This window comes from Mustela nigripes, chromosome 16, assembly GCF_022355385.1.
Source record: "Mustela nigripes isolate SB6536 chromosome 16, MUSNIG.SB6536, whole genome shotgun sequence".
NCBI classification, from domain to species: domain Eukaryota; kingdom Metazoa; phylum Chordata; class Mammalia; order Carnivora; family Mustelidae; genus Mustela; species Mustela nigripes.
In genome coordinates, this window is record NC_081572.1 from 44,646,115 (window position 1) to 44,666,720 (window position 20,606).

At 49.8% G+C, this 20,606-nt stretch overlaps 1 protein-coding gene across 1 annotated transcript in view; it reads right to left on the reverse strand.

Annotated features, from left to right (window-relative positions):
• The window catches only part of PITPNA (phosphatidylinositol transfer protein alpha), a 38,940-nt gene extending 24,948 nt beyond the window's left edge, over nucleotides 1-13,992 (reverse strand). The window contains exons 1-4 of the mRNA XM_059379711.1: nucleotides 13,729-13,992; nucleotides 9,807-9,837; nucleotides 4,384-4,529; nucleotides 1,503-1,594 (exon numbers count right to left, since the gene is read on the reverse strand). Coding sequence (XP_059235694.1) covers nucleotides 1,503-1,594; nucleotides 4,384-4,529; nucleotides 9,807-9,837; nucleotides 13,729-13,748 — 289 coding nt within the window. The 5' untranslated portion in view covers nucleotides 13,749-13,992. The remainder of the gene's footprint in view (nucleotides 1-1,502; nucleotides 1,595-4,383; nucleotides 4,530-9,806; nucleotides 9,838-13,728) is intronic.
• Nucleotides 13,993-20,606: the final 6,614 nt, after the last annotated feature.

The window sequence follows — 20,606 nt, forward strand, 5'->3', positions numbered from 1 at the left end:
TCTTCCCTTTCCAGAAATTCTAGTTAGAAGACTAGCCAAGATTAAGACAATAATTCCACCTCTACTCCCACCTTAAATTATAGAATATGCTGGTTTTTATAAGCCATCATTTCAGGGCTCTTAGCAGTGAACTTCCTCCTCTTTGTCTCCTACCCCACAAATCTGGCATGTATATTCTGTGTGTTATATATTTAGGGGATAGCTGTTTCTAAATCCTTTGTCATAAAAAAATTGGGCTTATTCCAACTTTTTCCCAACAAAATCAGATTTTGGGGATGCCTGCGTGGCTCAGTGGGTTAAAGCCTCTGCCTTCTGCTCAGGTCATGATCAAGTCCTGGAATGGAGCCCCGCATCAGGCTCTCTGCTCAGCAGGGAGCCTGCTTCCCATGCACCCTGCACCCCTGCTGCCCCCGGCTGCATCTGTGCCTCCTTGTGATCTCTGTCTGTCAAATAAATAAGTAACATCTTAAAAAAAAAAAAAATCAGGATTTCGTTGCTATGTTTTCTTGGTGTCAGGCCTGGCCCTCTCCCAGGGCAAGAAAATCACCCTATAGGTCCTTTCCTATGACTGCCTCTTTCAAGAGTTCCTTGGTCTCGGGGCGCCTGGGTGGCTCAGTGGGTTTTAAAGCCTCTGCCTTCGGCTCAGGTCATGATCCCAGGGTCCTGGGATCGAGCCCCACATCGGGCTGTCTGCTCCGCAGGGATTCCTCTTCTCTATCTCTCTGCCTGCCTCTCTGCCTACTTGTGATCTCTGTCTGTCAAATAAATAAATAAAATCTTTAAAAAAAAAAAAAAAAGAGTTCCTTGGTCTCAAAGCTGGTTTCTAAGCCAAACCCGGATATAGTACATTAAACTGGAAATTTCAATATTTAACAATAAGTAAGTGGTTTAGAAAGATCACAGTGCTCTCACAGGGTAGAACACTATGCAGACATTACAAACTTAAAAAAATAGCAGACTCTATGGTGACAGGGAAAAGATTCTAAATAAAAAATGAGCAATTGAAGAATTAGTATGATTTGATCTAAAATTTGCCTTCAAAATGTGCCTGGAGATAAACGCATAAGCATTAAAAAAAGGATTAGATAAAAAGACACCAAAATGTCAACACTGACTGGGAGCACACTGGGTGATTATTTTCTTCTGTTTGTATGTATTTTCCACAATTTAAACAGAGAACACTGCTTCTGTAAACAGTGAAAACAGTCATCATTATTATACTGACCCAACCAAGAGGGGCTAGTTCTGTGCCATCTCAGGCTGTGACTACTTGGCGGTTCCCCCCCAGATGGCTGCCACATTTGACTAGACGACAGTGACACTCACCACCAGCCTGAAGTGGGGGAGGGTGTCCCCAGGCTCATCCTTTCATTGACTTACTCTGGAAAATGGAGGTTGAACACAAAACCCTAATTCACGTCCACCCCTACTTGACCTACTTGACCACACCCTCCATCTAGCTTGGAGCCCCTACTCCAGCTTCCGACCCGGTCGGCACTTACCAGTTCTGCAGTAAGGGTAGGCATTCCACGCCTTTTCATGTATATTCAGGGCTCCCTCTGGGGCTAGCATTCGAACGAACGTGGGCACTTTGCTGTGGTAAGAAAAGGCGGTTACAAAGAGAAATGGAAAACAAAGACGATGGGCTGGTACATCACAGTCTTCAGGCCATAGCTCCCACTTCTTCAGCGGGGTTGGCAAGCAAGTCTCCATGAGATAAGCAGGTTACTCCCCTGTGTGAGAAGCTACCTGTTGGAGCCTGATACCCCAGCTCAGCTGCCTACTAACATCCACCCACAACTCACCCCAGCATCTCACCACCCCACTGGGAACAGGACAGCAGCTGGGACCCTTGGTTACCTGCAGTGGTTTATCAGTCCTTACATTATCATGACCCATTTTTCCCAAGCTCACCGGGCCCAGGGCCTTCTACTACACGCTACTAAGGATGGGATATCTTTGAGTGGACCTGGCTAGATTTATGGGCCACAGTGACTGGCTATTGGACAGAGAATATGGAACCAAGATGATCTGATCTGCAGGAGGGTCTCAGGGCTGTCTGCCTCCCAGGACAAAATATTTCTTCCATTCAGTTCTTTTTGTCTGGGGTTACAGAACAGCACATACAGTATGAGCCTTTTTTTTTTTTTTTTTTAAGATGCATTTATTCCTCTTCCTTTGTTCTTAACTGATAATCTATACAGTCTTTAGTAGGCTCCAACAAGCTCATCAGCTTAAGCGCCTGAGGCCTAAGATGAAAGAGCTAAGCCCCCGCAGAGAGCCAATCCAGAGACTCAGGGCAACCCTCTGAGATTCATTCACTCATTGCCGCACTCATTCAAAATAAGTCTTCCTGTGTGCCAGGCATGAGGAGATCTACAGAAATCACACAGACATAGCTCCTGACTTCCTGGAGCTTACGTTCTAGTGGGGAGTCTAACCAGCCAGGCAGAGGCCAGCACCATTTTAAGTGTGTGAGCACTGGGCTCTGGGGGGCAAAGCACGGGGAGAACGTGGTGTGGGCGGTATGATACATGGGGAGGCTCCTTAGGGAGAGTAAGAATTAAATGAACACACAGAGTAGAGAATGAGTAGGACTGAGCTAAATAAAAGGATGGCAGTGGGGTGGGAAAAGCTGGGAGAAATGGAGATAAATCTGGAGTAGTTGGTGTAAGCTATGAGGCAGGGAATATAAGAGAATACAAATAGGCTAGGTCATAAACGATCTTGTAAGTTAAGTGAAGGAGTCTGGACTTGATCCCAAGGATCCCAAGGAAAACCATCCACATCTATCTTTGGACAGAACACTCGAAGTTGTGCAGAGAAATGAAAAGCAGGGAGAGCAGTCAGGAGGCTGCTGTAGTAATCCATGCAAGAGATGATGGAAGGAAATGGAAGCGCTGGAGGTACCAAAAGAGTTGGAGTCAAAAGGGCTTGATATGAGGGATGAGGAAGGGGGGCTAGGGAACCCATGTTTCTGACTGCAGCAGCTAGATGACTGACAGGAAGGCCTTGATCCGAATGCCTTGAGGAGAGGTGCTCAAGGCATTCGGCACTGCTGGTTTTGATTTGGTTTTTGCAGTTGAGGGTTTTGGGTTTAAGTAAAGAGAGGTGGTGGCAGCTCTTTAAAGGAAGAGGGTAGGGGTGCCTGGGTGGCTCAGTGGGTTGGGCCTCTGCCTTCGGCTCGGGTCATGATCTTGGGTCCTGGAATCGAGCCCTGCATCAGGCTCCCTGCTCAGCAAAGAGTCTGCTTTTCCTCTCTCTCTCTGCCTGCCTCTCTGCCTGCTTGTGCTCTCCGTCAAATAAATAAAATATTTTTTAAAAATTAAATAAAATAAAGGAAGAGGGTAAGACAAGTCCCACCCTCTACATGTACAGACCTCCTCTTGGACACTTTGGTTGGACCACCTGACTTGTAAGGAACCAACTGGCCCCTTCTACCAACCTCACTATCTGTTTGCAAAGTGCTCTTTAAAAAAACCCCAAATGTTGGGGCGCCTGGGTGGCTCAGTGGGTTAAGCCGCTGCCTTCGGCTCAGGTCATGATCTCAGGGTCCTGGGATCGAGTCCCGCATCGGGCTCTCTGCTCAGCGGGGAGCCTACTTCCCTCTCTCTCTCTCTGCCTGCCTCTCCGTCTACTTGTGATTTCTCTCTGTCAAATAAATAAATAAAATCTTTAAAAAAAAAAACAACAACCCCAAATGCACTATGGGATAGGCATGTCCTGAGCCTTATTCGAATCAGCAGCTAATGGCTCAGTAAGGACTGGCTGGCTGGCAGTCAATGCAGAGGAGGGATGGAGGAGGACGCAGAGGAGACGCGGAGGGCAAAGAACACGATGGCAAGGAAATGGGATCATGGTGAGACATGCCCCACTTCATGGTGCTGCCCTCTCCCTGGTTCCAGCTCTCACAAAATCCGCGACCTCTACACAGAGCACTTCTACAGCTCCGGGGCACTAGATGACACTAAATCAGGGATTTTCCCAAATGAAGATGAAATTGGTTTCATTTCTAGTCAGTTCAGTGACTAGAAATTAAGATCCTGGTTTACGTTTCACAGCATTGTGAATGTACTTACAGTCGCTGAACTTAAAAATGGTGTTAAAAAAAAAAGTGGGGGGGGGGCGCTTCCCCCTCTCTCTCCCTCTGCCTGCCTCTCTGCCTACTTGTGATCTTTATCTGTCAAATAAATAAAAAAATCTTAAAAAATAATAATAACAAAGTAAAAAATAAAAACCCTTTAAGTGAGCAAAGAAGTGTCATGCACACCCACCCTCACAGCAACCTGAGCAATCAGCTAATAACCCGGAAACACCGCCCATTATCCATGATCTCCACTTCAATACCTGGCTGCCTTCTGGCTTGGCTGCTCAGCTACATACCTCTGTAAGTGGTAGATCTTGTGTGTGTACTGGCCTTTCTCACCGTCCTTCTCATAGGGCTCGTTCACCAGGACCTCCACGCCTTCTCCACCCCCTGTTTCATTTTTGCTGGCCTCGGCCACAGAATACAGCTGCCCTACTTGATACTAAAAGACACAGAGACACAGGAGTTACTGTCAGGGCAGAATTCTCACCAGGCGCACCAATCCAGTTGCCAGTAACTGTTCAATGGGACCACTCTGGGATCCACCCTCCCACCACCACGCGCCCCCCTCGTTCTGCAGTTCCAACGTGGGACCTTGCCCAGATCTACCCAAAGCAACTATGAACACGGCTCCCTGGCCTCTCCTTAGCTATCAGATGCATTTAATTTCCTCCCTCCCATGTTTACATCCTCCATCAAGGCTTAAGGAGGCAGGTGAGTATATTGAACCTCACACCACTATCCAGAGAACACATTATAGGGTCCAAAGTAGCTTTTCCCCTGAATCTGCCTCTGGTATTAAGACCCTAAAACCAGATCTGGGTTGCCTGCTAGAATTCTCTTTATCCCATTCATTTAAACAGATCCTAACACATGACCTCTTGTTAAAGAAAGTTGCTCTGTGAAATCCACAATCTCTGCTGTAAACTGGCTCATCGACTTATTCTTTCTCCAGTGTGTGCAGATCATCCCCCTGCCAGCAGCTCCAAGAACATTCTTGCAGGCAACCAAACCTCCAGATGCTTTCCAGAATCCTGGCAGGGCTGAAGCAAGTGCCCTATTTCCCATTATGGATAACACAGATTCCTACCCCACAGTATGTACCTTTAATCCCAATTTGACAAGCACACCCTCTGCGTTGGCACTTACTAGATGGCAAGAATCTAGTTTTCTTTTATTTGGGTCATAGGCCACCCTGGCAAGTCACCGGTCAAGATTACTGGCCTCCTCTAAGCCCCTCAGGACAACTCAGCCTTAGGACCCATGACCTGAGCTCTGCGCAGGTCCTTCTAGTCCCTGCTCTTGGAGGGAAGCTGTTCGGTGGAGAAAACAAAACAAAAAGAATGAACAGCGACAGTTAATGCAGGAATCTACATCTACACCAAAAGATGCATTTTCCCTGTCACCGCCAGTGCCACCAGGAACAAGTTTAGAGAGTATGAGAAAAAAAGGGACGGGATGACATTGGGAGTGTAAAGGTTTTTCCTCACCCTCCACATTCCCCTCCCCAAATTCCTGGGACTCCTGGGAGGGACAGACAAGGGTTTTTCTCCTTTTGCGATGGAACCGGAGAGGCTGCATCTCTGGCAGCACCGCTGACACCACTGTCTGCAAGAGCAAAGGGCATGGCGGCTTCCGGGGCTGCTGCGCCTGCTTTCCTGGGCAGCTTCACAAGCACTGCAGGGAAGTTTCTGGGCAAAGTCCAAAATGGGACGCAGCACTCGCCAGGACAATTCACTCTTCACCATAAAACTGAAGGAGCCCTAACTTCCAAAGTAAACACCCGGCACAAAATGTCAAGGAAAGGTCTCCCTCTCTTGTAAGAGGTGCGGCCCCCTGAACGTTTGGTCTGATTCTTGATGCTTGGCGCGGAATAAAGCTTTGCTTGACCTTAGCTTTAAAAAAAAAAAAATGCCAAGGAAAGGCCCAGGCAAAGGATCCTGGCTCACTTAATCCCATAGAGAGGAACATCTGGGCGGGAGCCTGTCACCTTGACCTTGCTAATTCTAAGCAACATCAGTGCTGCCTTGATGTCCCCAGGGAACACCAAACTGTTTCAATGCCTTTCCAAGTCCAGCCCTTGGCACTGAGGCGAGACGAAAACCCCTAACAAGTGGGTCAGGGTCTGGATAAGCAAGGGCATCCTAAAAAGGAATGTTAGTTGTGTTTTAAAGAAGAGTCATAAGAACATCTAACCACTGACTCAGCAATCCTAGAGGGCAGGCTGAAGAAAGGGCTCAATGGAGGGGACTGGGTTGTCGGCTGGTGCTGCTGTTTAGTTGGGGTGGGGTGGGGTGCGTGTGTGTGTGTGTGTGTGTGTGTGTGTGCCCAGGCAGAGACTAATCCCTTTCATTTGGTTCCTCATCAGATGCAGGAATCAGAGGGCAAACTCTAAGAGGATCAGTCTGCTGGGCTGGCATCTTCCCCCTTTAATCTCTCTTGATATTCTGATCCTTTAATCCCAATGAGACAAGTGAAGGCAGTTTTGTTAATCCAAAGGGGTTAAGTAAGGCTGGCCTCCCTAAGCTCCAAGTGAGGGACACTTTTGGCACCGGGGCTCCATACCCTGGGAAAGCAGAAAGCAGCCACACTGAGATGGGGCTGGGGGTCAGATCATTACATCAGATAAAGAGCCCTAAGGAGACAAGATGGGGATTGAACCCTCCTCAGGCCTAGGACAATGATGCCTGCCCTTGCCCAAAGAACTAAGACACTCAGCTAAGAAAAAAAGAGACCCTATCACTAGGATTGGGAGCCCAGAAGATGCAGCAGGTGGGCCTGAGACCCTGGCAAAAAACATCATCACGAGAAAAAAAAAAAAAAAAACCATCCTCACGAAAAACAGCATAGCTCTTGGTCCCACCCAAGTGACCCTGTCGGGACAGGGTACACAGGGGGATAGTACCACACGTCTCTGGAAATGGGAAGTAAATCAGCTCTGGGCACATGGAAGAGGGTGGGCCTATGTAAGCCAGGAACCACTGGTGGACACACCCTTGACAAACAGCCCGACTTTCTCGCTCTGCAGCCAAATGCCTAGAAGCCCTATGCCCTATTAGGCCAAAGGCTTCTGCCAAACAGAAACTAATTCCACCCCAAAATATTGACTCAGACCATCAGGATGGTTATAAAGCCATGGCCTTCTCTTTTCTCTTTCTTCTCCTTCCCAGCCTACCTCAGAAAGCCCTGAGAGGGGAACTGGGCTGGCTCAGTGGGAAAAGCATGCAACTCTTGATCTCAAGGTCACGATTTTGAAACCCACAATTAGGTGTGAGGTTAAATAAATAAATAAATAGATAGATGTTAAAAGGAAGGAAGGAAGGAAGGAAAGAAGGAAGGAAGGAAAGCAAGCAAGAAAGCCAGCCCTGAGGGCCTCAAATCAAGGCCTTCGATTAGGAAGTGAATCCCACAGACACTGATGCTGGGCTGTTCCCATGGGAACCACGAGTCAGGAAGGGGCTATTGATAAAGACTGAAAAAAAAAGAAACATTACTTGTTTCTTCTTTGGATTTCCCACTCAAGGTTTTCTGATCTTCTGGAACTAAGGTTCAAGCCACCAGAAAAGCAGCTCCGGGGTGCCAACTGGCTCAATCAGTGGAGCGTGCAATTCTTGATCTCAGGGTTTTAAGTTCAAGCCCCAAGGTGGGTGTAGAGATTACTTAAAAATAAAAAGTCCTGGGGCACCTGGGTGGCTCAGTGGGTTAAGCCGCTGCCTTCGGCTCAGGTCATGATCTCGCGTCCCGGGATCGAGTCCCGCATCGGGCTCTCTGCTCGGCAGGGAGCCTGCTTCCTCCTCTCTCTCTCTCTGCCTGCCTCTCTGCCTACTTGTGATCTCTCTCTGTCAAATAAATAAATAAAGTCTTTAAAAAAAAAAAAGTCTTGGAAAAGCAGCCCCTACTTCCCCCTACCCAGGACATGCACTTGCTTTCTCATCAGTGACTTCTGGTTGAGAACAGGTAGACCATTCCCAGGCAGAAAAATGAATCCTAACCAGCACTTACTTCCCAAGCTTCTGCTTACCCTGTAGGCTCTGTTCACCCCTCCCCATCACTTCCTCAATACTGCAAACAAACTGCCAACTGCAGATGCTCTCAAGGTGAGTTCTTCTTTTCCTCCATGCCTGGCCCCATCATAAGTAATCTCCAGGCTTCCTGCAGAGCAGCCAATACTGCTCCCGAACACTGCTGGCTCTCCTGGATTGGCCCCACATCGCAGAAGCACTTCCATCCTTGTTCTCTCAAGACACTCCCTGTGAAATGTCCACTTCACCCCAAAATGCACACTGAGGTACTCCTGAGTTTTGGGAGACATCTTCCTGACCTGGGGGGTGGGATTACCCCGTACAGCAGACAGAGAGTTATTGGACCCCCAAGAGGGGAGTTTTAGGGCAAGGGCCATGCTGGGCCTTCCTGCTTCCAAACCACTTCCTATGGTTTGGAAAATCACCACTTCTTATTTTTCCCAAAGAGAGCAAGGCCCCCTCCAAAGGAAGTGGGTTAACAGGAAACCCCACCCCCACCACCAACACCCGTCAGCCTAAGCACACGGTTCCCAGGGCCCAGGTCCATGTCAAATGTCTCCAGGGACAGCAACACCTCTCCTTTCCAGGCCCTTTCCCAAGATTCCCAGTTTCATTTGCCTTATGACCCTCACCCAAAACTCTCAGAGCGTGTTCAAGGCCTGCCTCAGGCTCCTTCCCCCAGATCTTCACAGCTCTTACCAGATGTGTAGCCCATCACAGGAGGCAATCCTCCAGGTATCCAGTGCCTGCCCACCCCTTTTGGGGTTAGAAAGCTCAAATATTTGTCTCATCTAAGGTGTGCTACAGGATCTGTTGGCCTAATTTCATTTTTCAAAGGTCCAATTCATATTTGGAACAGAGTGTAAGTTATCACAGGAGCTTCATGCTGACACCACAGGAAAGAGGATGACTGAGGTCACCACACTGGCTGAAAAACTTCACCCAAACTGGAGCCTGGCTGGAAGCTGGGGTGTGTGTGTGTGTGTGTGTGTGTGTGTGCAAAGAACAGGCTGCACCAGGAGAAGAGAGTGGAGGAAGTTCAAAGAAAGGGTGGGATGAGGGAGGCTCTATGACAGTTTTCTGCTGTCCAAGAGACTATTCTGAGTCAGTGTGGCCTATGAACCTTCTGGTGGCAAATGCTGCCAGGTCCCCATACACAGGAACATGGGGCCTAACACTATAAAAGGACAGAGGGCAAGCCAAGCCCATTTGCTATTCCCTGCCCTTTGTAAAAGGATTCTGGGCCTTGGTCTTCCCAGCAGTCACCTAGAATGTGGCTAGGGAGGGCCTCGGAGATTTCCTGCCCTACTAGTTTATTGCACAACAGAGAGAGCCATGCACACTTCCCAGCTGTGTCATGGAGGTCCCAGAAATCCCCTCACACACCCAATGCCCTCAATAAAATGTCCCCAAATGGGCACAGTCCTAGCAGGTAAAAGGGGCTCCTTTGGTCTCTGGTCAAAGTCCCCAAGGGCCAACAGCTTAAGGTAGGCTGCAGATATAAAAAAATAAATAAATAAGTGCCTTCCTTCGACAGAAAGTGGCACCAGGAAAATTCTCATCAAGTACTGATTATCTTTAAGTTAGAACAACCACGAAAACCAATCGAAGAGTGTGCGCCACTTGGAACCCAACTTAGCCAACGGTCACAAACAATTACATACAACTATGAATAAAAAGGAAGAAAAAGAACTTACCTCATCTACAGACACAGGCAGGATGACTCGACTACAAGAGAGGGAAAACAGTATCAACTTCAGGCTCTGTATGTAGCCCAAGGTTCTTACAGCATCATCTTAGAACACTATTAAATGTTTTGTTACACGTGACATACACTCACTGTCAAAAACCCAGCAGAGAATGGCCCCCTGAGTGCTCTGAGGCAGGATCATCTATGCCCTTCAGGTCCCTATGATTCAGTGCAAACCTGTCCCTCTACCAGCTACTTCCTGGGCCTCTGACTCACATTTGGAGCTGTCCTTTTCTCCCTCTCCCCCACTAAAATCCTTCCCAGCAAAACAAGGGCCTGTCCCTGCAAACTCTGAAGCCACAATGAGGAGTCAGAGAGACCTGAAGAATCAGGCCCTGGGGATTTCATCTCTATGGGCCCCATCTCCTAACAATAGCCCTCGAGGTGGAAGGCTAGGACAGGGTCATGCTCCTTCGAAGCTTAATCACACTAAAAGCATGCACCAACTGTCTCTGCTCTGGGCCAGTGCATTGCAATACAAGCTATTGTGACAAAGCCACAAAGAGCGGACACTCAACTTGTGTCCTGACCTCCAGAGGCAGTCCAAAGGCTCCCCAATTGACTGCTTTCTTTTTCTTCTCCACTTCAATGAACACCCATTGGTGGAGGTACCACCGGGAACCCAACAGAAAAGCCATGGCCAGCAAGGTCCCACACCAGCTGGAATTCCACAGACATATGAGGGCTGGTGGCAGAGCAAGTCAAGCCCCAGTTCAAAGCCATGAAGTCCAAGTTGAGTCAAAACCACTTGGTCATATTCATACACATCATGCCAGCTCCCGAGCTTAGCTTCTCAGTTTCCAAACCTTAGCCCCACTGGAGCCTTCTGCACCTTGCACGCTTGGTGAAGCATGAGCTGCTATGTTGTCCTTCCCATGCAGTGGTTCCGACAACTCGGATCCATGTTCCAGGCTGGTAAACACTCCACTCAGTATTTTCTAAATCCACGAAGCTCCCCCAGGTAGCAAGAAGCACACAGGGGTCTGAGAAAAATACCGCACTAAAGGCAAGGCACAGAGCAGAAAAGTAACAGGGAAAACAAAATGGGCTTTGAGTCCTTACTGCCTGCTAACCGCCCCCCACCAGAATGATTCCAATAACACAATCCTGCAGGTTATTGGATGCTGCCACGAAGGCCCTCCTCCCATTAGAAAAAGCCAACAGTGCAGAAAAACACTTTCAACTGGGAGGCCACCATTTCTGCACCCTCAGAAGAAACTTCCTAGAAAACAATACGCCTTTTATCTTCAAGAACAGCAGTAAGGATCACATCCAAGAATTTGCAGAAATCAAATCAAGAAGAATCCTGTTAGAGGAAGTATCAGAAAAACCAACAGGGAAAACTTTAGGCCTTTGGTGGGCACCAAGTCCCCACCCCCCCAGGCCCCTGCAAAGAGACAAGCATCAGCCAATTCCTGAGAGGACGCTCTGAGGTTGCTTACAAGACAGCCGCACACCCAGACATTTGTCCCTGGCTCCTTAGGAGCAAAACCACTTCAGCAGCAATAGAGTGCAATTCCAAAGGATAGGGCCACAGGGGCAGTGCTGGGCTGAGACTGGAGCTGTGCTCACTGCACTGTGACCTTCACTTCCACCCTTCTCAGAGCTGCAGCGCTGCAGCCATGGCTAAGTGGCTTGGATGCCCCCCTCCCCATCCCCTGCCCCAGGATGCACACACAGAGCACAAGTCAGGCAGGAAGGAAACGCAGATGCCGAGCAGGCTCTGCATCCCCAGCACCTTGGACCGTTCCCTGGCAGGCTTCAAGGGTAGAAGAACAAAGAATGGGAAGGAAGGACCTTTCTTCAAGACTCACTCAGATCTCTTCTGATGGTCCCTTTCCTGACTGACTTTCTTCATAGAACTACAGGTTTCTATAGACTCTAGGATCCATTTGGGAACAGGAAACAAAAGATCAGGAGAATGGGAAAAGCCTGTCGTCTGGATGGTCAAGACTAAAACCCAAAGTGCTGAGGCAGGTGGGTAGCTCAGTCAGTTGAGCATCCAACTCTTGATATCGGCTCAGGTCATAATCTTGGAGTCCTGAGATTGAGCCCCACATCAGGCTCTGTGCTCAGCACAGAGTCTGCTTGAGATTTTCTCTCTCTCTCTCTCTCCAACCCCTGCCACTATTTCTCTCTCTCTCTCTCTCAAATAAATAAATATGTTTTTATAAAAAATACTTTAAAAATAAATAATAAAATCCAAAGTGTACCACTCCCTCCTCCTGTTGGGATACCAAGGTTCTTCCTCCTCACCATATAAAGCTCCAAGCTCTGCATCAACATCCTCCTGGATGTCAAGAACTAGAAGTGGAGGGGCTTCAAAATAATGCTGTTCAGATGACGTCTCAAGCTCGGATGACACCTGGATCTCTGCTCCCTTTGTTATCCAAAGTTCCACACTGTGTCCTAAATGTCCTAAACACCTCCAAGGAGCAAGCCAGATGGAATGGGGCAAAGTGCCTTCAGCAACGAAATGGACACCAATGTGCCCTCTGCACACCCGCCTGGGTACCAAATGAGTTCAACCAGTTGCTCTCTACCGTGACATCTCCTACTTCTGGACTTCTGGGCTTCTGACCCAATACTGCCCACATGCCCTCCCCTTTAGCAAAGCAGCTTCACTGTAAATTCTGCACATACACACTCAACCTCTCCTCTTTGGGGGGGAAAAAAGTCTTGAAATGTTTAATTGGAATCATGAGCTTCAGTGATCCGTCAGCTAGTGTTTGAAAGATTTAGCAATTTAAACATCCCACCCTGTCATCTAATCCCCTAGATTTCAGGAGCAAGCCTATCTCCCTGCAACACCTACCAGAAGTCACTAGTTTCCCAGCCCAGTCATTACTCAAAAACTCCCTCACCCTTCACTGTCTTTCGTCAATTAATGGTTTTATGGGAACTTTCTCAATTCTCAAAGCAATTTCTCTATCTCTTTGCACCAAGACTAACAATGCTCTAGAGGCAGGCTGCCCTTGTCCCCCACACCCTATTCCTATATATATATTTATTATATATATTCACAAACATATTCTCTCTACCCTATTAACAACCCAGCCCTCTCCATCACTCTAACTCCCACAAATCAGCTCCTCCCCGATATTTTCTGGATTCCTCACCCAAGTGTCCCCAAGTCCCAAGCAAACATCCTAAGCTTCTTTCCAAGTACCTCCTCCTCTGCACCTACCACCTGGGCACCACGTCATGCCACCAGTCCCCTCTGCTATCTTTTTAGACCCTTCCTCTGTCACCCAATCCTGGCCCTAACTCCCTGCTCCTTTTCCTAGGTGCACTAAAATCCAATCCTTCCCCCGATGCCTAAGGCAGCCACTCCTCATACTCCAGGTTCCCTTCACACTCCTCCCCATCATCTCAGCCCCATTCCTGAAGCTGTCTAACTGCTCCTTGGTCCCTGAAGCCTACTCCTCCTTCTCCCGCCAGTCCCCTCAGCCACTCCAGCAGTTCTGGCGGGCCCCCAGTCCCTCAGCCCCACCGTAGGGCCGCCCCACATCTCCATCCCCTCAGCCCCTCTTCATGCCCTATTGGCTCTCACTGTCCCCTTGACCCCATCTCAGGCCTTGTGCAGCCCTCATTGTCCCCTTGGCCTCTCCTCTCAGGCCTATTCGGCCTTCACGGTTCCTCAGGCCCCACCGCAGGAGCTGTCCGTATCTCTCTATCCCCTCAGGCCCTGTCCGGCCCTCGCAGTGCCCTCAGCCCCTGCTGGGCCGCCCAACAGCCCATCCATTGCTCTCCATCCCCTCGCGTCCCGTCCGGACACTGCATCCCCTCCGCCAGGCCATCAAGCTCCCTGGTCGTCATCCCCGACTCTCCCTTCCTCCTCGCTTCCGCACGGCCCGCCGGACACTCACTACTCCTTGAGCAGCACCATGTCGCTCCGCAGCTCGGCAGCTGCCCGCTGCCCGCCCGGCCTCCTGCCCGCTTCCCGGCGGCCGCTCTCCCCGTGGCCCGGCCCGGCCCGGCTGCCTGTGCGCCTTCGTCGTGGTCTGCTCCGTCCCCGCCGCTCTCGCTGCGGTCGCCGCGCCGGCTCCTGCTGTCCTGGCCTTGCCGCCTCCCGCGCCACTGCCGACGCCGCCCGGAGCTCCGGTTCCGCAGCGCCGCGCGGGGGCGGGGCGTCTCTGCGGCAACCAGAGCGTCACACGCTGCGCTGCGCGCTGACCTCAGCGCGAAGGAGGAGCCTTCTCGGGCCCGCCCCTTCCTCGTCCTTAAATGGGCCGTGGCTTCGGCCTGCGGGTCCGCGGTGGACGCCCGGCACGCTCGAGACTCGGCCAGTTAGCCGGGCAGACAGCAAAGTGTCGGGTAGGGACCTAGGTGTGAGTGTTCTGTACCTGTACGCACGGTCCCTTCGGTGTGGTGGGTTGAGATCCAGGAAAGGGCTGTGCCAAGAAAACATTAACGATAACCAAATTTACGTGCAAATGCTCTTTTAAGTGCTTGACTCCTCAAGACATCTCTACCAGAAAAAATTACCATTGCTGTGCACCTTTACGGGTGAGGAGGAGGCAGAAGTTAAAAGACTTGCTCAAGTCCTTAATGAGCATGTGCTGGAGATTTTCACCCAGCAGTCTTAGTGTGATGTCATTCATCCAATATGTATTTGCAAAGTACGCGCCGTGTCCCCAAAACCTGTGCTTTCGTTGACAGAGTACACAAGACAGGTTAGAGAAAAGGTCCGTGAGTGGTGGAACACAGGTTTGGTGGAATTATACTGGAGGAATTATACTTGGTGGAATTATACTGGTCAGCAAAAGCTTCCTGGAAGAAGAGGGGTAGGTTTTGGGGTGGGAGGTTTTTATTTTTTTTTTGTGGGTTTGGGGGGGGCTTTTCTGTTCTTAAGTTTTGTTTTTGTTTTTGTTTTTTTAAAGTAATCTACACACTCAACATGGGGCTTAGATTCCTGTCTCAGAGATCAAACGTGGAGCTTGAACTCATCATCAGAGATGGCAAGTGCATGATACTCTACCCACTGAACCAGCCAGGTGCCATCCTCCACCCCACCCAAGACGAGGTTCTAAATTGAGATCTGCAGGGGGCTAGGAAGGCAGAGTTAACTAGATAGAGTGGGGAGAGGGTTGGATGCAGATAATATAGTTCCTGGCAATGATAAGGTGTTTGGAGTCCATCCTAAGAGGGCTGGGGCCCTTTGAAGTTTTTAAGCACTTCAGGTGCTTAAAACCTAGTCCATTTCGGCCAAGGTCTTGATCTCATGGGTCTTGACATCAAGCCCCTATCATGGGCTCCATATTCAGCAGGGAGTTTGCTTAAGATTCTCTCCCTTCCCCCCACTCCACCCCCCACCCATGGGCATGCACTCTCTCAAATAAATAAATCTTTTTAAAAAGAAGGTTAAGCAAGTTTGGTGTATGAAGGCTCACTCTAAGGGGTAGGTGGAGAGGGCATGGAGGAGCCAGACCAGAAGCAGGGAGCCAGTTAGGAGGCTTCTGCAGAAGTGTGGAGAAGAGGGACTAGGACAGTGATAGGAAAGGGCAGGGGAGGGAAGCAACTCAAGAGGTTAATATCCATAAGGTTTGTTGACTAATTGGCTGAGAGGGAGAAAGGGAGAACACCACCCAGATTTCTGACCTGGGAGCCTGAATGGGCTGTCCTGCCTTCAGGAGAATACTGGAAAGATAGATGTACACAGAGAAAAATAATGACTCCAGTGTTGGATCTGAGGGACAGCCAGGTGAGGGCGAGTGGACTGCCCAAGATGGGGATTTGGGAAGGGAGGATGGAGCAGGTGACATATTGCTGGCAAGCCATACATGATGGGTACCTCAGCGGAACCCTGAGTATTGCACATGTTGGCCTCTCATTTATCAAATCCTAAAGTAGGTGCATGGATTGCCTCAGAAATCCAAGTCCAAGTCCCTTGAAGGAAGGCCAAGAGAAGAGGTATTTTTCTTAAGATTCTATTTATTTATTTATGTATTTGAAAGAGAAAAAGAACATGAGCATGGAGAAGAGGGAGAAGCAGGCTCCTGGCTTAAGTAGGGAGCCCCACGCGGGGCTCAATCCCAGGACCCTGGGGGTCATGACCTGAGCCGACGGCAGACACTTAACCTACTGAGCCACCCAAGCGCCCCGAGAAGAGGTATTATGATCCAAAGTCCAAGATTACCCCTGGAACTGTTACCCCTACATAGTATCAATGAACGGTTATTTAACAATTGCCATGTGCTGGCTCTCTCCAGAAGGTAACCAAACCCTGCCCCCTGGGAGCCTGCAGTCTAGTTGGGACAACTACATTTACTCATTCACTCAATAAATATTGATTAAGCTCCTGGCCTCGTCCTGGGCCTTTTTCTCGGCACTCAGGATACAGGGGTGACCTAGAAAAACCAGGTCTTTCCCTTGTTCAGTGGCAGGGTGGGGCAGGGAGCAGAATATAAACAAATACAGAAATGGCCTCGAGTAGTGGTAAACGTTATGGAGAGGCAGGACAGGGCAACGTTAGCTGGGTGGTCAGGGAAGGCTCTTCAAAGAGGTGATGTTTTGTCTGAGCCCTGCCTGATGAGAGGAATTATTGCTGAAGTGACTCTTAGTTAATGAGAGCTGAGACAAGGGAGCTTGGAGGCTGTGCTGGGCAATGGGGAAAGTAAAAAGATGGGAAACAGACTCTGCTCTCGAGTCCCTCAGAGAGAGGAGCCCTTGCACTTTTACAGGACTGAAACAGTGCTGAGGCAGGTCCCAGCAGAGACCTCCTGGGCTGCATCGGTGTGGGGAGCATGCCAGGACAATGGTACTTGAGCCAGGTTGGAAGAGGAGCTGGCATCTCCAGAGGGGGACTCTTTCTTACTCTCAAAGGCCTGGAGGCAGGATTCAACAAGGGCCTCTGGTTAGCACGTGAGCGCTTCACGTGTGGCCACGCAGGTGGGACTGGTGCCAAGCTAGGGAACTGTACCTCTGTTCCAGGGGCAGGGGGCAGCCCCTGAGGGTCCTCGTCACCCAGATTCAGCTGTTGGCAAGATGGTGCCACTCTTGTGACATGTCTTTTCTGAAGCATTTTATTTTATTTATTTATTTATTTATTTTAGATTTTATTTATTTATCAGAGAGAGAGAGGGGAGAGAGCGAGCACAGGCAGAATGGCAGGCAGAGGCAGAGGGAGAAGCAGGCTCCCCGCCGAGCAAGGAGCCTGATGTGGGACTCAATCCCAGGACGCTGGGATCATGACCTGAGCCAAAGGCTGCTGCTTAACCAACTGAGCCACCCAGGCATCCCATTCTGAAGCATTTTAAAGAAGATCCCAGACATCGTATCACCACACTCTGTGTTTCAGCGTGCGTTCTAGAAATAGGAATATTTTCTCAAAAACCCACAATGCCGTTATTGTACTTCACAGGATTAACAATTTCTTTCTTTTTTTTTTTTCAATATTTTATTTGGGGTGCCTGGGTGGCTCAGTGGGTTAAAGCCTCTGCCTTCAGCTCAGGTTGTGATCCCAGGGTCCTGGGATCGAGCCCCGCCTGCCCAGGCTCTCTGCTCCGTGGCAAGCCTGCTTCCCCCTCTCTATCTCTGCTTCTCTCTCTGCCTATTTGGGATCTCTGTCTGTCAAATAAATAAATAAAATTTTAAAAAAATATCTATTTTATTTATTTGAGAGAGAGCACACAAGCTGGGGTTGGGGGATGAGCAGAGGAAGGGGCAGATGTCTTCACATCCCTGTTCCTGGGGAAGGGGTGCTGTGACGAAGGAGGGACGGACACCGCTGCCCCCTCAAAACCACTTCTCCATGCTCCAGGCTTAAAATCTCGAGTGTCCCAGTGACCTTCTGCCTCTCCTGTCTCTTTCTTTGTTTCTTGCCCTCTCTCCATCTCTAGCTGCACCTTTCTGTCTTCTCTCCATGCCTAGTTCCCTCTCCAACTCTTTCTCCATCTCTCCTCCATACCTCTCTGTGCCTTTGTCTCCCTCTCTAGCTGTATTTCTGTCCTCTCTGTCTCTGTCTTTCCTCTCTCAGTCTCTGTTCATCTCTCCTCCCTCCTATTCTCTCCGGACCCCTCCCTGCCTCTCTGCCCGTCCCTGTAGTCTCTGTCTCTGTCCCACTGCTCTGTCTGGGCGATGACTTCCAGCCCAGTGTTTCTTCTTCTTCTCTTCAAACCGGTCTCCTTCCCCACTCTGTGCACTCTTAGCTCTGTCTCGGTCTTCCTCTTGCCTTCATCTTCATGTCTATGCATCTCGACGTTCTCCTGGCTGGCAGGCCCTGTTGCTGCCTCAGCCACAGCCGCACCTGTAACCCATCTCTGGGTATCTCGGGGAGACTGTGTTTCACTGTTTCCATCTTCTGCTCTGTCCCTTCTGGCGGGCAAGAGCATGCTCTTCCCCCAGCTTCTCAGCGAGGTTCAGCCTCTTTTCTGTTTATTTTTGTCTCTCTCTCTCTCCCTTTTCAAGTTTCATGTTCCAAATATTGATTGAGCAGCTGTTCCTTGCCAGGCACTGGAAGCATCATAGTGACCAAAGCAAAGAATGTGCCAGCTTTCAGGGAACATTCATTCTGGTGGAGAGACAGACACCAGACCCAAAAACAAACAAACAAACAAACAGACAAACCTGTGACCCTGGCTGCTGGGAGGGGCCATGGGGCCCAGGAGCTTGTCTGCAGGTCAAGGCCAAGGGCAGGCTCTCTGCCAGTAAGTGCCCCTGTGCATTGCTGCTTCCACCGGGCACCTTGCCTGACAATTACCTGACCCTAAATAGAGACTCCAGGCCAGTCTAGAAACCAAACTGGAGTGTTTAGCCCACTTGCTTACTCAACAGCATTCATTAGGTCCCAGGCTGGGGGGGTAACAACGGTAAAGAAAAAAAGGTCGCCGTGTCGGTAGGGCCACAGTCTGATGGAAGATGAATGTGTCACCTGCTGGAGTCAAAGAAACAGACAAGGAGTTGCTTTGGGCACTCAAAAGAAGCAGTGAGGCCTTCAATTTAGTCCTCTTCCCTCACCCTGCCTCTGACGGTGTTTGCCCTGCACACAGTTGAAAGCTATTTGAGCAGGCATGGAAGGTTTTTTGTTGTTGTTGTTGTTGTTGTTGTTTAAAAGATTTTATTTATTTATTTGTGAGAGAGAGAGAGGGAGACAGTGACAGAGAGGGAGAGAGAGCAAGACTGAGAAGAAGAGAGAGAGAGAGAAGCAGGCTCCCCGCTGAGCAAGGAGCCTGATGCAGGGCTGGATCCCAGGATCTGGGGATCATGAGCTGAGCCGAAGGGAGAAACTTAATCAACTGAGCCACCCAGGTGCCCCTGAAAATGGGGATTTTTAAAAAATAATAAAATTTAGGATTTTCAGCTTCTCTCTCTTTTTTAACTTTTTATTTTTTTTAAAAGATTTTATTTATTTATTCGACAGAGATCACAAGTAGGCAGAGAGGCAGGCAGAGAGGTGGGGTGAACAGGCTCCCCGCTGAGCAGAGAGCCCGATGTGAGGCTCGATCCGAGGACCCTGAGACCATGACCTGAGCCGAAGGCAGAGGCTTAACCCACCTGAGCCACCCAGGTGCCCCATTTTTAACTTTTTAAACAAAGATTTTATTTATTTATTTGGGAGAGAGCGTGCACACGTGCACGCAGGCATGAGTGGCGTGTGAGCAGCAGAGGGAGAAGCAGACTCCCTGCTGAAAAGGGAGCCCGATGTGGGACTCAATCCCAGGACCCCAAGATCATGACCTGAGCTGAAAACAGATGCCTAACAGACTGAGCCAGTCCATTAGGCATCCGCCTAGGCACCCAGACACCCTGGATTTTCAGCTTCTCTTGGAAAATCTCAGAAGATCTGACAACACTAGGCTCAATCCCACATGGCCATGGAAAAGGAAATGTGGCAGGAATGTGGCAGTTTTGAGTTTGCAATCCTGACAAGCAGGAGCTCTGTCACATTCCATGTAGTATTCTCTCTCCTTCCTGCTCAACCCGCCCCTGGCCCCCAAGGCCATCCACATCTCTCCCCTGGGCCTCAAGCCCTCTCCACCCTGGCAGGGTCAGGAGCCAGGCTGCCCCTGCCTTCCCTGGGGTAGGGATCCCCTTGGGGATTCTCTGGAGACACCCAGTGGCGCTCTTGCTCTCTCTCTCTCTCTCTCTCTCTCACTGTCGCTGCCACTGCCCAGGGCTCGGGAGGAAGATGGCTGGCTTGCTGGGCAATCTACAGGTCATGTCCATGACCACCATGTTAGGAAAAAGAAAAGGGACAAGAGTGAGCTCCCTTTAGAACCAGAATTCACCAGGAGCCTTGGTCTTTCCACACAAGATGCCCCTCACTCTGTCCCTTGCCCACTTCTTCAAATGGCAGAGGTGAAGGCTAAGCCAGTAAAGCTGGGGGATAGCGAGTGCTGCAGGAGGGAGTGGCAGGGGTCAGGGAGCATGGGTCAGACAAGTGACAGAGAATCTGAGCAAAAGGCAAGGGGCAGAAATATGTGTGACTTAAGAAGAGACACCGGAAGCAGAGGAGGAAGAAGAGGTTCTTAGTCATTCTCTGCGTACATTTATTGAGTGCTTACTGTGGGCCAGGAAGTACGTTGGGGGCCAGAGACAGCAATGAAGCAGGAAGGCAGGGTCTGTTACTGAGCTCTGGTGACACCACTGACCCTGGTTAACACAGGAAACTGATGAACCCTTCAGGTACCACCCGGGACCCAGGACTTTCCAGCAATGGGTGGGGATTCAGAGAGGCAAGATCCCCTCCCTCTTCTCCAGCTGGGGAAGCAGCACACGGACGAGCTCCTACACACTCCTCAAAACG